Source organism: Amblyomma maculatum, chromosome 10, assembly GCF_055883805.1.
Source record: "Amblyomma maculatum isolate TAMU_Amacu chromosome 10, ASM5588380v1, whole genome shotgun sequence".
Classification (NCBI taxonomy): Eukaryota; Metazoa; Arthropoda; class Arachnida; order Ixodida; family Ixodidae; genus Amblyomma; species Amblyomma maculatum.
In genome coordinates, this window is record NC_139353.1 from 57616285 (window position 1) to 57634240 (window position 17956).

Below are 17956 nucleotides of genomic sequence, written 5' to 3' on the forward strand. Positions count from 1 at the left end.
GCCATGGCTAGCCTTGACCGCCTAATAAAGAGCAGAGACATTAGTCTGCCAACCAAGATCCGTATAACTCGTGCTATGGTCTTTCCAGTTGTGATGTATTGATGCGAGAGTTGGACTGTGAAGAAGGCTGACCGCCGAAGAATTGACGCGTTTGAATTGTGGTGCTGGTGAAGACTCTTAAGAGTTCCTTGGACTGCCAGAAGAACAAATCAGTCAATATTGTCAACCATAACTCCTGAGTGCTCATTGGAGGGTCAAATTCTAAAGTTAAAGCTCAGCTACTTTGGTCATCTGATAAGAAGAGAGGAGTCGCTGGAGTAAGAATTGATGTTGGGAAAGGTTGAGGGTAGATGGCATCCTCGAGGCTCTGCAGATAAAGTTATGTGATGTTAGCAAGATAGTGAGAGACCAGAAAGCGTGGTGTGACATGGTCCATAGGGTCACAAAGAGTCGGACACGACTGAACTGAACTGAACCTTCACATTTGCATTTAAAGCAGGCTAAAGAGAAATTGTAGTTTTCTGAATTAGTTAGCGCACTAAAAAACAACGGGGATATCTTAGCTGAAAACGTAGTAGGCATGAAAAGCTAGAAAATACCGAGCAATCAGACATAAGTATTGCCGCCAGTGCCATTTTCGCAAGCTAAAGGTGGTGTTATGATATGAAGATATGGTACGGTATCAGATGAGGCAATTGAAAGTACTTATATGAGAAAGACAATGAAAACAGTGATGACCTGCATATGTTAAATTGAGTAATATCGCCAAGTTCCCTTACATAACAACAGTGCCAACCTCCAAAACTTTGCTTCGCTACAACTCTATCTGTGCTACACACAAGCAGGTCTATTAGTGGATATAGATAAAGTGAATCCATCGAACAACCACAAAATGGTTATTGCAATGAGCAAGGCTCTGCTGTTAATAGGCAAGACTTAGAAATATGTTTTCGTCATGGCTATTGACTCTGTAGAACACAAGCGAACAATTATGAAAGAAGTTTGCCAAGCACAGGCTGCCCAGATATAACGTGTAAATGATTTGACCCCCAATTTAATTCATACTTAGAACTGAGCAAGCTACTGCATCATACGTTGCCTCTTCTTCGGTCAGCAGTTAAATTTAGGCTATTAGTCAAGCCCACCAGGATTACATAATATTTGTGCACCTAATATCACATCTGAACCTCACGCAAAGAAGCCCAGTCTGTTGCAGCAAATTAATGACAAGGTTTCTAGAGAACTATATATAGCTGTTGTAGGGATGTGGTGCTCACTAATGGAGCTTGTTGAAGCTACTGATAAAAGTAGCAAACTGCAAGGTATTGAAATCTCACTTAATGAAAAAGAACTTGTTTTCTCAAAAGCAATCTAGATGAGAGATTGCCTGCAGCAGCTTTTAGATGTGCAGATAAAACCTGAGAGTGGTCACTCGTAGGCTACTGTCACCTCATGTCAGCCACATAGCGAATGTCACACTGCAGCAAGTCACACAGACAAACTTTTGCCTATGGGGATCAAATCATGCAGTCCATGAAATGAAAAGTTTTGCTCCAAGATAAGCCCTGAATAGGATGCTACTATAAAAAGCTATGTCCACAATGAAGACCAGCTGAAGATATGAAGCAGTGCAGAAGTTTGACCTAGTTGGTGTAGACTGAAGGTGAATAACAGTGCTAACTTAAACAGTACATAAAGAACAATAACAGAAGACACCACTGACTCACAGCTGAAGGTCCGAAAGGGTGGATACAATAAATTTTTATTTGTGTAATTTTGATTTGGAGTTGCGCATATGACATTAGAATACATCGATTGCCGAATGGAATTTGCTAGCACTCGATAAATAAATTGCAATATAACTTTTGTTTACTCTGTAGTTTCAGTCCTGGTTTCAGGTTGCCAAAAAAAGGTCCTAACATTATAAATGGGGATGAGATCCCGTGACGCATACAAAAGATGCAATAATTTTGATGCTTTGTAGTTTTATTTCATGAAAACACTTTAATTAAGCGGCTCCATTTGCCAGGATGACAACTGGGCAAAGAGCAACTGTACTGAAGTTTTTATGTGCGATCTCATGCTCACCTGTGACCTCAAAACCATCATCTGGCATTATGAAACCAAAATCCAAACTGCAAAACAGAATAAATTCAAGTGTAAACTATTTAGTAAATGCAGGTGACTCTCACACCACGATTAATATTTACTAAGGTCATACAAATAATTACAAAACACAAATAGAGTAAGGAAAATTTGATGCCTCTAACCCTTTAATAAAGAATTGCATGACTTTTTGGTTTGGCTTGGTTTCGTTTATGGGGTTTAACGTCCCAAAGCGACTCAGGCTATGAGAGATGCTGCAGTGGATGGCTCCAAAAATTTAGCATACCTGGGTTTCTTTAACGTGCACTGATATCGCAGAGCACACAAGTGCCTTTGTTTCACGCCTCCAGTAAAAAGCGGCAGCCATGGCCGGATTCAATTGTACACCCTTGAAAACAATAGTCGAACGCCTTAACCACTGCACCACCACGGCAGTGCATGAACCGCTACAAACTGAGCACGTCGAAACCATGTGGGAACGAGATGACAAGCATGGGATGAAAAGGTTATTAATCAAGAGCAAAGGGTAGCTGGTTAAACAATTAACCGAATTTCTCATCCAACGCAGCCCCAGAAAAATGACTGATGCACCGCTTGGCATAGTTTTTGAACAATAAAGGCTTGCATCACCACATTGGTCACCTGGTCAAGGCGACAAAAAAGAATACCGCTTTTCGGCAAGAATGGCATGCATTTATATTCCCAGCAGTATGCTGGAACATTGTCACGCTGGTCATTGAAGAACCATGCGCCACGACAGCTTTTCACCTAATTTTTCAACCTAAAAGCAGGCGAAAATCACTGTAAAACAGCCCATTCCATTCTTCACATTCTGTCATATGATTAGGACAATATGCTGTGGCTTTGATGCATTCAAAGGGTGAAATAAATGCACTGGTCTCCACAATTAGCAGCAGCGCAATCAAACTTAACTGAGGCAAGAGATGGGAATTAACTTTATGGCATAAGATTAAAATATGTGAGAAAAACATCAAAATACTCTTATGCACCACATTGGTCAACAAAGCCAGGAAGACAGCAATAATGCTATTATGTGTACCCTTACCTGCATTAAGTAAGCCGATATGCCTACTTAAAAGCTTGTAAAAAAGAACAAAAAGACTGCATAAACTTCAGTAGTAATAAATAGTTTAAATAGAAGTGTACGCACTTCTGCCCAATATACCAAATTTTCAGATTCATAAAACATGTTTTTTTTTAAAGAAAATTTTACTAGTGTGTCCTATATACGGTGTCTCTTAAATGCACTTTTTTTTTCTCATTTTGTGCAACATTCCTAGCTGAAATGTGGGTGTGATTCAAACAGCCTTAGAGCTGTTTCAAACGGCTTTAAAATGGTGCGAAAGTTTCCAGATATGAGGGATGCGTGTTATACACTGAAAAATACGGCAACTGCAAGAAAGTACCATTTGCTTAACCTAAACACTGAGGATATTTACAGCACTGTGAGTGTGCGCAGCACAGTACTGCAGTGCAATGGCCAAAAAGTTGCATAATATGCATGAAGTCATGTCAGATCTACGTGCATACTGCTGACATGGCAACCTAGTAGCGTTTTCCCCACACCATTATGCAACCAGTCAGCCAAGAAAAATGTGCTCAAACTGCAACAGTAAGCATTTAATCATTTGTTACAGAGCTGCTTCACTGTAACTACAAAAGAGTTGGGGTCCTGCTTCACACGTCTATCCTGACAATGTAGAAAACACAAATACACGTTTCAACTGCTTCAAAATGAGAATGCTCAGGCTGCTTTCGCCTCACGCGACAAACAACCTCCATTCGTCTTCTCCAAGACAGTGTAAATGTCTAAAGCTTCACCTGGAGGAATGCCGTAACCTTCTTTCAATCCCTGGGGATTTGATGGCGTCACGCAGTCCATGTCCACTTCTTTTCTGAGCACCGTGTCAACTTCAACACTACTAAAGAACGCCACACCTTGTGGAAGGTCCCGCATGCCTAGTCTCCAGGCAAAATAGGAACGTGTCAGTAAGTTTGTCACCTGTAAGGCCAGGGCAGCTCTGTACCTGTCCTCAGATGCAACCAAAAAGCGCACTTCATCGTGAATGCTGACAGCAAAGCGGCCACGGATTGCAAAGTCTTCCATGAGCCACCTCATGGTGACTAGCATGAGGTGTAGGTAGTCCACCGCCGAGCTCTGCACGACCCAGTTGATGCGGCTGTTGAAGAAGTTGGTGTTCACTGCAGCAGGCTCCAAGGCACGGCTGATGCAGCAGCCCAGGACAGGAGTCTTTGGAAGCTTTGAGTTGGCTATGGCTTCAAGCTTGTTGAACATGTGAGATTCACTTCCACCAGACCAGACCTTACGGGCACCATGAATGTGGACATTCTGGCCACCAACATTTTCACTAGCATGCACCCTTACACCCTTCGTCTGGGCATACATCATCTTTGCCTTGGACGCAGCCTCCTGCAGAGTCAGCCTGTGGTTGAACTGCATGAACAGCCTTTGTGCAAATGGCAGGCCGGCACCATAGATACGGGCATAGTTGATAATCTTTGCCTGATCCCTGCTGATGCCGACAGAGTGGGCAATATGGCTGTGCATGTCCGTACCAGCTGCCTTGTTACCTTGGAGGGTCATCCACCCGATGGCAGTACACCCATGCATGCCTGCAAAGTAGGCATCTGCAAAAACGGATGCGATCCAGAGCTCCTGCGAGTCTACATCAGCACCAACAATGTGGTATCCCTTGGGAGCTTGAACCATGCATTTAAGCTCACTCCCGACACGATCTTTATATGCGTTGCTTGCAGTCAGCCATGTTGTTTCAACCCCTCTTCTCGTGACTGTGCCAGCTGGAATGATCCGTGGCAAAATGACGCCATATTCTGCACGATCGTTGGGTTCCACTGTACCTGGAAGTTCACCTTTATCGAACCACACCACCATCTGTCCCATGATGCGGTCACGAGCGTTCTTCCAGTATGAAATCATCTTGCTCAACGACAACACCTGATTGGCCTCTGGGTTGTCACTGGATTGAAGGGTTTCGTCAGAAACCTTCGGCAGAAAGTCTTTTGCCAGTGGATTTCCAACCCTTTTATGAGGGCCATCTTTGTGTGGGAGCCTGAAGAAATTGCAGCCTTCTATGCCAATGTCTGTATCTGCATTTTCCTGGACTTTTGGAGCTTTAGCTTTCCCTCCTAAAACACTTCGCCAGAGTTCTCTTTCTCCCTCTTCTGGGATTTTCTCCAGCTTCTTCCACATTGCGTCTGTGTCACTGCTCTCTACGGTACACTTTTGGTAGCCGCAAACCTTCAAGAACTCCACAAAAGGAAACCTTGGCATTTTGCTGTTGGCACCTTCTTCATTCTTGCCTGATGCAATAGCAACAGACCCATCACTTTGGGTCTTAGGAACCAAGTAGCCCCAACCATGTGTTTCGTCGTAGTGAACCGGGTAGCCATCCCATTTCAGTCGAAGTAGCTTAGGTACTGACCGCATCTGTGTGCTTATCAGATAAGGACCTGGAGCCCAGTCTGGATTGTCCTCAGGCTTGGCAGGTGGCTTTACACAGAAGTCTCTGTACCAAGCAGGATAGCCAGGCATAAATGGCTGCACCTTGTATAACAACTTTGATGTATCAAACACATGCTGAACCTGCGCCAACAGTTCTTTCTCGGTGGCAACTGGACTGCTGCTCTGGTTTGCCTCGATACCAGAGGCTGATCCTGAAGATGATTCAGAACAGCTGCTCAAACATTGTGAGCCATGTGTTTTGGAGTTGATCCCAGGGCCTGTTTCTGGTACATCAACAGCCTCAGAAAAATTGGTCAAGTTTTCTTTTGCAGGTGCTTTGTTTGTCTTTGTACTTTCCTTTCTAGAAGCCGTTTTTGAAGCTACCTTTGGTTCAGCAGGCGCTTTCTTGATCCTGATGCTCTGTACTGACCAGTCTAGGTCCCAGAGCCATGGATCTTTCTTATACACTTCATCATGTAACAGACGACAAGCTGCATTTGCAATGCTTGTCAACATCTGCTTCAGCTCCTGCTGATAGTCCTCATAAATGGAGTCTGCCTCTTTGAGGTAATGCTCCCAATTCTGATTAACTGGCAGGTATGCTGTCAGCATCTCCAACATCCCTGCAAACGACACAGGGTGTGGGAAGCGCTCAAAGTATAATGGAAGCAGCTTTCCCAGAACAACATGGGTAGCTACCACATCATTGGCACAGTAAGTCATGAGCTCCTGAAAATTGTCTGCAATGTCTGTAAGTGTTCCATTAACAAAGGTGTCCCTAGACTCCTTCTTGAGCAATTTACCCCCAGAGTAGAGCTTGTACACATCTGCCAGATTGTTGAGGGAACTCAGGTCTTGCCACATTTCAACCGGCGGACCGCGCGGGGTCTCCGGGGTTTTTTCCGACTTACTAGCCATGGAGAGAGCACGCTGAAAGCTCGTCAACCCTGAAACACACATATGTAGTGAAAGTGTGTCCAGGAATCTGAGGCGACTTCCTTCAACCATGTACTGCTCCCTGACAAAGGACCTGTCGAAGCCGACGTTATGGCCGACGACTATTCTTGCCGGCGATTTTTCTACACCAGTGTTCTTCTCCAAGGGTATGAGGTCGCTCAATTTTACCCGCTCTTTCCACCTGAACCGCTCGCCGACTAACTGCGGGCTGCACCATGAGTACCAGCACTCGCCTGAGACCGCCGTTGCCAGCGTAGGGTAATGTCCCTCTCTCATGCACACTTCGACGTCAAAGACCAGCGATGTCTCGTCGGGGTAGTCGACTGCGACCGCTTCCCTCCCGTCGTTGACGTACTTCGTCCATCCCGGCGCAAAGTTCCAGCGAGACGGCATGCACGGTAAGGACGTCGCACTCAGTTCTTCGGCTGCACGTTTGTAGTCTTTAGAGTAGCGACGGCCCAGCTCCAAGAAGTGCTCCTCGAGGTTCGAGCCTAGCAGCCGCGGCAGCTTGAAGTCAACGTCCGGCAAAGGCGTGGTGTCGTGGCCCCAGAGTTTCTGTTCTTTCAGATGACGCACGCTTCTTTCGACGGCGTCGGAGTCAGGCTTGTCACAAGTGCCGCCAAAGACTTGCCGGTGAAGCTCAGCCGACAGCATTTGCACTCCGATGGGATTGAACCGGCGCGCATTTTCTGTCTCCGCGCTGCCGCTGCAGCGGTCCGGCACGACCGTTTCGGAAAGCGAAGCCGCATTTTGGCGCCGCCTTACAACGACGGATCTTTCGCGCAGAAGACAGAACGGTAACCGTAGCTGGGCTAGCATCAGAGGTTGTCACCACGAAATTTGATAAAGATCTTTACCGCAATTTCGCTAACAACCAGCACGTTACGTTTGGCCATGCGTGTTTTGTTTACATTTCTCTAGAGAGAATGTATGCGCAAAGTTTTTGTTCCAAGAAAAAGAAGTTTGAGCTGTACTGTACACTAGCGTCATCTGTAGATCAAAGTTTGGAACTCTTTGATTTAAAACTGTATCAAACGCAAACGTTACTGTTTTCTATGACAAATGTTTTTTAAAACATGGTAAAGGACCCCTACTCAAGAAGTTCTGCATGCAACGCTTGAGCTGGTTAACAAATCTTGTGCAAACGAAAACAAACAGCAGCATGCAGCAGCGTGAGCATGGCATTGCGTGAGCGAACTGCGATGCGCGTGTTTATCGTTCTGCAACTTTTGTGTTAACTGTCCACTACCAGTGACATTAGTATTCAAGGCAATCAGATTAGATTACTTTCACCTTAGAATCACATTTCTCGAAAGCGATCGCATAACCCTAATGAAAAAAAGAAGTGAAAGTAGTTAAAGCAGTGAAAGTCGCTAAAGCCCTTTAAAGACAGCTAAGCAACCCTAAACACCGTGCAAATACTTGAAAAATACCTTCGAAAGTGCTTTTGAGGTTCCAGATGATGGCGGCATCTATGTTGTAAAATATGCACTGCTCTTGAGCTATTTTAACAAAATATAACGGAGTGAAAACATTTTTCTCAGCCGTTGATGACGCACTATGCTCTAAAGTTGTAGCTGTTTATGTTATTTGTAACTTTATGAAGCACGTTCTTCATGCGGAGTTTTTTATTTGATAGGATTAATGAACTCTGATTCAAATGAACGCCTGCAGGCGCGCAGATGTCGCCAGTCGCCACTCCAAAATGAACCCTCCGAACGTAAACATGGCCGATGATGTGCGGCAAGCAGAACCAAATTCGCCTTCAAAAAACATGATGTCAGGTACGTTTGGACTGTTTTCGCAACGCATGCATTTGAACCGCAGTCCTGTAGTTGTATCGGAGAACACGCGGCCCGATGTTCTGTAGGAAACAAGCCGATGGTCGGTGCCCATTGTATCGGCCGCCTAGGCCTTAACCGCTCCTTGCATTGGATCGTTTGGTTTGTTCTGTCTGCGCGACTGAGTGAGTGATGACTTATCTTTCGTTTTTTAATGATGCTTCATCTCTGTGTAGTTGTGGATCGTTTATTATTTTCTGTTCGAAGAAATATTTAAGGGCATTTCTGTTTGGGCTTCGTGCTGTGCGCGCTCGTAGCGTACGCGGAAGAGCGGCTCTTCGTTGACAACTTGCTTTTCCGGCTTTACCTTTCAGACATCAATCACGACGAGGCAATACTTGCGCAAGAAAAGGAAATTGAGCGTGAGGTAAGTTTATTTTTGCACCGCTTCTTGAATGCCTTCGTGCATTGCGAATGTTCCATGGTACGCGCAGATAATTGTTATGACTTCACGTGCCGGTGTTTCGCGCCGCGTCAGCGTTGCAGCTGGTCAGATGGCTGCACAGAGCGTGTCCCTCTGTGTAGTTAGTCATTACGTACTGCTGGCCAGTTCCCTTCTACTTTGGAGGGGCAGGGGTGCGGAGTGGAGGGCTGCTTCACGTTGAAAGCATTCGATGCCTTGGATTTCTACCTTTTTGTAACGAAACGTGCACCAAGGGACTTTTGCCGATATCTTGAGCTGCGAGCAAATCAACTTCAGCTATTTATAGTCGGCCCAGTCATGAAATTTTTAGGCCTTTGAGGTAAGGCCCTTCCGCCGCGGTGCAGTGGTAAGACGCCCGACTATTCCGGGTTCGAACCCGACCGCCGGCGGCTGCAGCTGACAGCACACGGAGCGGCAGCCGTGTGCTGCGTGCGATGTCGGTGCGCGTTAAAGAGCCCGAGGTGGTCTAAATTTGCGGAGTCCACCACTACGGCGTCTCTTATAGCCTTTAGTCCAGGGGTGAAAGTACTGCTCCATTCTGCGCCAAACTGCTTTTCCTGCTCCATCCTGCTCCTAAACGCAATATTGCTCTAAAGCTGCTGCAAACGAGCTGCCGCAATGTTTTGATGTCAAATTTAGCAGGACACGGATTTTTGTTGCACAGGGGGCTATTAAGGATAGTTCCTCCAGATAATGTGATTCGATGAATTTGACTAAGTGACAGAAGCACACCGGGACGGTGGCATGCTGTGAGTTCTGTGTACAGCCTCTAGGGGTTGCTTTAGTCAAAAGAAAGGCAGAACAATAGTGGCAGAGTTACCTTCTCCCCAGCCTTTTGAATCGTCAGTGGCGAGAGAAGTGAGCAAAGCAGTCACAGCGGGTATCTCGAGCCATTGGGAAAGTTGCCCGACAGCGCAGTACAACTCAAGTTGTTTTAAGGGTTCAGCTGTGAAAACAAGCAGGTACTTCGCCATCATGCCTGTTTGTTAGTAACAAGTGGCGAGCCTGCATCAGACAAAAGGATACTTGAAGCTTAAAAGGGGGGATGCCACGAAGGTACCATTCCCTAGACATGTTCTGAAGAGTGTTCGAAAGTCATACGGGCCTATCACCAATGTGTTTGAATTCAGGAAGTGCCAGATTCGCTCAGGTGAAAACTTGATGCGCGACTGGCAAAAGGCTATGAAGCAAATAAAGGAAAATTCCACCCTTGAGTGCCGTCTGTCATTCCTGAAGGCACTACTGACCAGTGCCTTGGAATTTTTCAGCACAGGCATATGTTCAAAACGAATATACACAAGGCAGAGTGGAAATGTGCTTTTCATTATGTCAAGTAGTGGTGCTTGAGCACATCAAAGTGGTGGACTCCACGTTTGAATCCATCGAGTCAAAACAGTCGGATTTAGTTCTTAGTTCATGTATGAAGTGTATAAACAAACATTCGATTTGCTGCTAGTCTTTTCCAAATTTTTCCTCAGGTCAGCTGTGTTTAGTACCTGTAAATTTTTTGGCTGTTTGTCTTGAAACATAGAATACAAAGGAATCAAATCGGGTATTTTGGTATGTCAGGAATAAAAACTTGCAAACTACTAAGGTGTTTGACCTTAGAAATATGCTCCAAAACATAATTTGAATGCTCCAAAGTCTCATTTTAGTGTTCTAAAGCTGCTCCAAATAGGCTTTATTACTGCTCCCCGAGTTGCTTGAGCCTGCTTCTATCCCTGTGAGTTGCTTTGGGACATTAAACCCTACTAAGCCATACCTATGTGGTAAGATTGGATTTTTGTGCAAGGAGACAACCATACTGAAGCAAAGTACTGGCCATGCGCATATTTGTCACTAATTTCATTTGTGTGCTGTAAACCCTTTTGGTTGGTTTTCAGCAGTTTCTTCATCATGCACATTCCCCAGCATTAGCAGTATTTAATCTTTGGCAGATATGCAGAGCGGAACAGTGACCAGATATGTAATAGTAGCACTTGTTTTTTGTTGTTACAGAAGTGTCATTACTCGCAATCGACTGTGCACCCAATTTTTAAATTTTGTAGCCAGTAATTCCACACGTTCAGCAGCACTGATGAGAACAACCTTTGTGTGGAGTGGAGCTCAGCCTAGCTAACCTGTCTTACTTCTGAAAAACAGTTTTTCCATCATAAGGGCGCAAACTGTGGGAATATTGTTTTTTGGCAGCGTCGCTTATTGGGGATCACATGGAGGCCAGTGGGTTTGGGTATAGCCAGATGTCATAAAAAGCCGTACAGTTCTTATTTTGATAAAGCAGTTGCATCCTATAGTTTTACAGGTAGCTAGATGACATGTTTAAGAATATGTTTAAGAATTGGTACCATATGAGAAAATGCCCAATGCAGCGACTAATGCCAGGTATTGCTCTGAGCAGCAAAGATGTATGTATGATGTTATCGTACGCAGGATTGGAATTTGATGTTGCAGTGGGATCTTATTTTAGTTGAATATCAGGTTGATTATCAGTGACTTGCGTGAGATATGTAACAGCAGCATTTGTCCCGAAGGGGTCTAAACAACTGCTTGCTTGAGGTACATTGTAACTGATTTTACTGCACCCCCTCCCCCCTCTCCTTTTCATCCACTTCTTGATGTTTGTAGGTTCTGCATGTTCTAGGGATGTCGTTCGCTCTCTTTAGTCAAAGTGCTTCTTTGTTTTTCCTCTCTGTCACCCTCTACATTGCATGAGTATCGGGAGCACTCCCTTAGCACTTTCTGAAAGTCAGTACAGTTTTTAGTGTAGGTATTGTCATCAACAGCTGTAATCACTAGGTCAGTGTGATGGAGTCAGGTGCTTTACCATTGGTAGATTCCTAAGAGACTAGTCTGCACTAACACCCACTTTAAGTCAGTAATCAGTCAACTCGCCTAAAATGATAAGTGTCATGAATTGGAATCGAATGGTGGGGAAAAAAACTTCTCTACTTCAACTTCGAATTCCTCGAAAGGAAAAATTGAAGCAGTCAAATTTTGTTTGGAACAAAGATTGGGACAGAATGTGCCGCTGTGTTTTGGTCCTGAAACTGGCTGTCAATTAAGTTGGTTGTACTTGGAGATAGTTGAAGCCCAGTGCAACGAAGTTCATGGGGTCTGCAAAAACTGTCACAAATTACTTACTATAGACCCTTTACAGCGCGAGCGCATGGGCGCTGCCATATTTGATCATGTGACCCTTCCGCCATCGCTGGCCTTCGGGCCTTCTGGTTTGACGGCTTTCGGCGCGCTAGTACTCGGCTGCACGGTGCGGCGTACCCGCTATCGCTGGGGACAACGAGCTTGTAGACAGCCGAAAAACTTCCTCTGAATGCTCATAGTGTGTGTGTAGGTGCTAAAAAAGGTTTAATTTAACCACGTATTTCATTTATTGCATCCTCCTGTCTGCATTGGCTAGAACATTTCGACAAACCGTCAGCCGTCGACTCATTTTTTTTTAAATTTTTTTTTTACCAATTCCCTCTCTTGCGCTTTCAGTGGAAAACATTTTCTGTAAAACTGAATAGATTACAAACTGATTGTCCCCTCAAACTTTTTTCTTATTCGCTTGCGCAGAGGGCGAACGCATGTTCAGACCGTGCTGGCTGAGACGCATTGTTATTGTTCACCATTTAACACTGTGCACAATATTTACTGCTCAATATGGACGCGCGTGTAATCCCCGACAATTGATAAGGTATAATTTTACCTCCTCTAAACGTCCTGGCTTCAAAAGACTATTACGCTGCTTGATAGCCGCATCAGGCGCTCAGCGGCAACCACCTGCGCTCGGGCGAAAGTTACTGGAAACTGCATCGGAATTCAGAACCCACTGTATAGGCAGCCCAAGCAAGTGGGGATATAAAAACTCTTATTATGGTAAATTTTATCATTGGTCCGTGCACTAGTTTCATAAAAACAGCTGTTATTAAATTGCAGCAGTGCTTGTCTAATTAAAGTTTGGTTTGGTTTGTGGGGTTTAACATCCCAAAGCGACTGAAGCTATGGGTGGAGGATGCGGAAATTCCCATCCCCTGAGGTTCTTTAACGTGTACTGATATCGCACAGCACACGGGCGCCTGGGTTTTCAGCTCCATCGAAAAGCAGCCGCCGAGGCCGGGATTCGATACCGCGTATATCTTGGGAACAGTACCTAATTAAAGTAAGCAAATTCACTGACATGCCCACACTGACTTTCCTTCTCTGCACAATCAATTCTTATAAATGCATATACATTAATAGCCACGTCAAGGTACTCCTTACCGCCACGCGAAAATAACGCGGCATCAATGGCGCAATATACAACTCCTCAGAAAACGTCAGGGTCGTTCTCAAATTCCCATGGCTACTGCCGGTACTAAAATGAGCTGGTGCGTGAGGTATAGCCTTTCTTCACAATGCACAAGCGCTTTATTTTTCCAGAACAGAACATGAACTCGTGATACACCTCCGAGAAAAACGGCGGCCTATCTAGGCCATGATGTGCACCTTGTGTAGAAAACACAGTCTGTTCTTCCGCAGTAAACAACAGGGTCATTAGCTCTACTTCCTCGTACAATACTTATACAATAAAGATGACATTTGCATCAAAGTAGCAGTGTTTAAAAGTCTGCCGGCATTCTTACACAAGACGCACAGCGCAGTAGTCCGAACTGCGCGTCGATGCGTTCCGAAGGCCAGCAATGACGGCCGTCCTAGTGGTGCCACCTGCTAGGGATGAGTGGAACTACTCTCTGTAAACGGTCTATAGAATGTCGGAACAGTTTCGAACTGCACTGGGTGGTTAGTCGGTGTTTATTTCCATGTCTTAGGCCGATACCGATACAAGATACAGAACCGAAATCGATTTTCTATACAGATACTCAATACTGTATCATTGATACTTCGATACATCACCGAAATCCCAATACGATAAAGGCATAATATTATTACCTAAGTTAGGAAATTTTACTGTGCTTTCTGGAACCTTTAGTGCATTCTTATAGCGTCATCTTTTTTTCTTGAATGGGTTTAAAGGAATAAGACAGCGCGGATTTATTGAAGCTCCGCTGTCTGGGTAGCTGGCCTTGTCAGAGCTTCACATTGTTCTGAAGCCTTAGTTACAATAAAGCGATTGCTTCCACAAACAACCTAGTGAAAAATTTCTTCATTCTAACTGACCTGTGATCACTTAGCTACATACAAATATTTTTTTTATTTTTCTGTTGCTTTTCATTTCATATACTGCACGTTACTTACCCGATGGCCCTTCCGCCTTCTCTGTGCTAAAATTCTGTTTGGTGGTCTGCTTGGGGAACTGAGCAGCTATTTCGTGATTAGTGCGATAACAAACTTTTGAAGCTGGGCTTTTTGTTAAAAGCTAGAGAAAATCAACAAAAGTAAAATGGCTGAACGTTTTTATTACTTCAGAAAGAGCTCCGCGATGTGTGTGTCCTATAAGCGAGACATTGACAAAATCTAGATAAGTAGCCGAGCATGCCGCACTTGTTTTTGATGATCCCTTCTATCAAGAGAAAAGAATGAAGCATAACCGCGTCGCCTCGAGGATTCTCAAGGTTATTTAGAAAGTCAAGTTTCACTAACATCGCTTGAAAACTGCAACTGGTTGCAAATAAAAGATAGAAGTGTTCTTATAGAGGGTGGCTAATATGATGTCAATCAATTAGCATATATTCTAAAAAGTTGGAACACGATAAAAGGGTACCTTTACAAAATTTATTCAAATTTTGCTAAAATGTTTATGGGAAACAAACTGCTTGACAATGCATAATTTGTTATTCAAACTTATGTGTTGGAAAGGTGCAATTACATAGCTTTCACCATGTGTGTTTCTAAAAAAATTTAGATGTAATAGTTTTTACCCAGTGGAGGCCCAGGCTCTTCCCGGCACAGTTACAAAGAATTGGTTTTTGTCGAATCAAACGGTGTAAACTACAAGAATGGCTGTCAGCCGACTGCATCGTGGGCGACTATGTCTTAGAAGCGCGTGTTCTTGCCGCCAAGTAATGCTGGCATGCTGAGCTCAGGGGTTTGGAGAGCTTTTGTCACTGCTGCTGGCATCATATAAAAACTTGTCCGTATGTGCATCAGACACTGAGGAAGCACTTTTTTTTCCCTTGGGGCAGCGGCACGCGACCCCCAATGCTACAATGTAAACAATGCGGGCATGTCATTGGACTCTGCTCCGAAGGGTCCTTTTTAAAGCTCTCTTCTCAGTGGAGAAACAAAATACAAAACCAAAACTGAGAGAGTATATAGTTCCTCTTTTACCCACTGCATGGCCCTGGCTATTTGTGAGTGCCATTAATTCATCATCATCCATCATGCTTGGAAATTGGGAAAATACGACTGAAGCCATTGATGGTGGGTGAATAATGGGAATAGGTGTGGGCAGGAAAATGTTAATTAGCAAAGCACTTTTCTCCGCATCTGTTTAGCTTCATTGCAGTCGTATTGCTCTATACATTTGCTAATATCTTGCAGCTGTTGCGTATCCACACCACTGCACAGTAGTTGATGAGCATGTGATTGGGCAGAGCTCGTATAGAAAACTGTGCTCACCACGCTGGGTTTTTTGACCACTGGGAAAGAAGGCTGTACTTAACTGAAATATCTCAGTCCAATCAACCGTAGCACCTACAGTTGGTGCGGCACACAGTAGGGCCATTTTTTTTTTAGCCTACACCACCTACACTAGTATAGCAAAAGACCATTAGAGGTATTGGAGATTTGCTGCACTGGTGTAGGTTAAAAAGAATGGCCCTAGTTTGCCATGATGTGATTGATGCTGCAGTCGCAGCATGTTAATCTTCGTGGAATGTGAGCAGCTCCATTTAGCTGTTCAGCGACTTGGCAGAATTTTCTTTTTGGTGTATCCAAATGTCAGATTAAATTCCACGGACTTAAACAAATAACCGCATTGGTGTTCCCATATTTTTCTTGCATTGAAAAATGAACTGTCATACTTACCTCTGCTTCGCGAAAACATCTCCCTTCCTGTATCGGAGAAACACCCGGCAGTCGACTTTGATGTCACTCTAGGGTTAATGATGAGAATATCGAGCATGTGTGCCATTGCCTGGCGAGCCTCTTTTGAAAGGCGTTTGCAACCGCGCTGCTTTTAAGTTGCATCACTCGTTATTTCACTGTGATCACATTATGTACAAAATAAGCTCTTGCAGCTCTTTTGAATGACATATGGTTCTCTGTTCTGTGTGCATTGTCAAAGGAATGTTTTTTTTTTCAGGAAATGTGTGCTTTGTTGTGCCTTTTTTTGTGTGACTTAGCTTCTTCATGAAACTTCATTGACAGAAATCAAATTTATGTATACAAATACTGTTCGGACCGATAGCTGATAAGGCTCATAAGGCTGTTTCAAAAAGTTATGCCCTCACAAAAAACGGGACAGTTTTAATCACCAATTGGCTAGGCCTTTTGCAGCCGGGTTCCCCCGTTCGCTCGTGACCGCGGTGGTTGAATATTTCCTAAACAAGACGAAGGGTACTGGTAGAGCTGGGCCAGAGGTCCCTCGAGAAAAGGTAATGTTCTTGCAGCTATTTTGGGACGTATTCCAAGTGGCAATAACTTTTGGACCTCTGAGCTGCGATATTGTCGTACTGCTCTTTGGCGTAGGAGTCGTGTTGTAAACAAATTCATGAGCTTCATGGGCACACCAGAGCTGGGCTCGACTGTTGTGAAGCACATTGGCATCTTCCAACCAAGCAGCAGTTGTTGCAATGTTAAACATACATTGGCATGAAACTGCTTGTTACATGCTCTCATAGCCTGTTAGTCACTACATATGCAGGCATTGGCTTGACTTAGGCGTAAAGCATTCTTGGCGATACTTTTTAAGGCGAAAGCCTTTAGTGGCTCATACTGTCGGCATTCGTCCGGTCACACTATAGCTGTCAACCAAATGATGTCATGATGACGTTGCTAGAAAAATAAAAATACCATCTCCACTGGGAATCGAACGGATCCCCAGCCGAGCCTTTTAACTAACTATGCCACTCCTGGCAATGTGAAACGCACCTCATAATTCTTCTTGTCTACTGTGAGGATGATAATAGCGATGACTATGATGCTGCAGTTAGTGATAATGACAATGATGACAGTAGCGATGATAATGACTGCGCGCTTAGTTGATAATGAGAACAAACATGATGTACCCTCTGCAGCAACAATGCTCAGGCTTTCGTATTTCTGCAGTGTAGATTCCACAGTGCTCTCGGAGATTTTTTTGCATGGCACACAACTTTATCATACCTGAGCCTTGTTTCTTGCGTTTGAGCCTATGCTTTCTTTCCTTTGTGGCAGATTGCTGAGCGCATTCCCCTGGTGGACATGAAGCAAGACCTGTGTGTGCTGCAGAAAGAGTATGCCGCCGATGACCTTGTGTACCAGGAGAAGGTCAAGGTGAGTGACAGCAGCGGACAGTGCAGGTTGGGAAGCAGTGGGCAAGGGAAAGGAATCTGGAGCTCTCAACAGAACTGTCTGGTCACTTCAGATTTTTTCTTGCTTCATTGGAAAGTTTCATTTTCCTGCTATGGAGCTGAGAAGCACGACAGAATGGTTTAAAACTTAATTTTTCCATATAGGGTACCATTTTCTCATCGGTAGTCGAGTCTGGAAACTGACGTCGTGGGCACGACATACATACATATGGTAACTCTATGGGGTGCTATGGAACATAGCAACTACAGCACTGCTTAAGTCGCGTGCACAGTGTGTCATAACTAAGATGCGCAGGTTTTGTTCAAAATATAATTGAGAGTATCAAAATAGTTTGAAATAGAAAGAAACGAATGGATAACCTTAGTAGACCCGGTGACATCTACCGTAGATACCAACAACCGTTCTTGCTATAGTAGCGCTGCTGATAGCAGCACCGCAACAAGTATGGTGGCGTCTTTGGTTGGGTGGTTTTCTGTTTCAAACACGTTTTAAAATTGGATCAAGAAAGATTGAAGAGTAAAAGTAGTTGTAATTTATTTAAAGAGAAAGAAGTAGGCTGCCTTAAGTTGATATCAACACAAATACATGTGTATGACGCTGTGGCAGAGTCATAAAACGTAGTACCTTCACTTCAGATGATCTGAACAGATGAAGGGTTAGTGGCAATGA

At 44.3% G+C, this 17956-nt stretch overlaps 2 protein-coding genes across 2 annotated transcripts in view; one reads left to right on the plus strand and one right to left on the minus strand.

Moving 5' to 3' along the window:
• Positions 1–1749: 1749 nt before the first annotated feature.
• Positions 1750–7565, minus strand: PolG1 (DNA polymerase gamma, catalytic subunit tam). Its single transcript, XM_084582834.1, has one exon. It carries the CDS (start codon positions 7385–7387, stop codon positions 3872–3874), a length of 3516 nt encoding a protein of 1171 aa, XP_084438960.1. The 5' UTR covers positions 7388–7565; the 3' UTR covers positions 1750–3871.
• Positions 7566–8209: 644 nt separating this feature from the next.
• LOC146176575 (ubiquitin thioesterase OTUB1) overlaps positions 8210–17956 on the plus strand; it is a 33162-nt gene continuing 23415 nt past the window's right edge. Inside the window, exons 1-3 of the mRNA XM_084582836.1 lie at positions 8210–8352; positions 8724–8776; positions 17150–17248. Coding sequence (XP_084438962.1) covers positions 8229–8352; positions 8724–8776; positions 17150–17248 — 276 coding nt within the window. The 5' untranslated portion in view covers positions 8210–8228. The remainder of the gene's footprint in view (positions 8353–8723; positions 8777–17149; positions 17249–17956) is intronic.

Coding starts and splice junctions, on each gene's coding strand:
- PolG1 (XM_084582834.1), bottom strand. CDS start 7,387: ATGCTAGCCCAGCTACGGTTACCGTTCTGTCTTCTGCGCGAAAGATCC.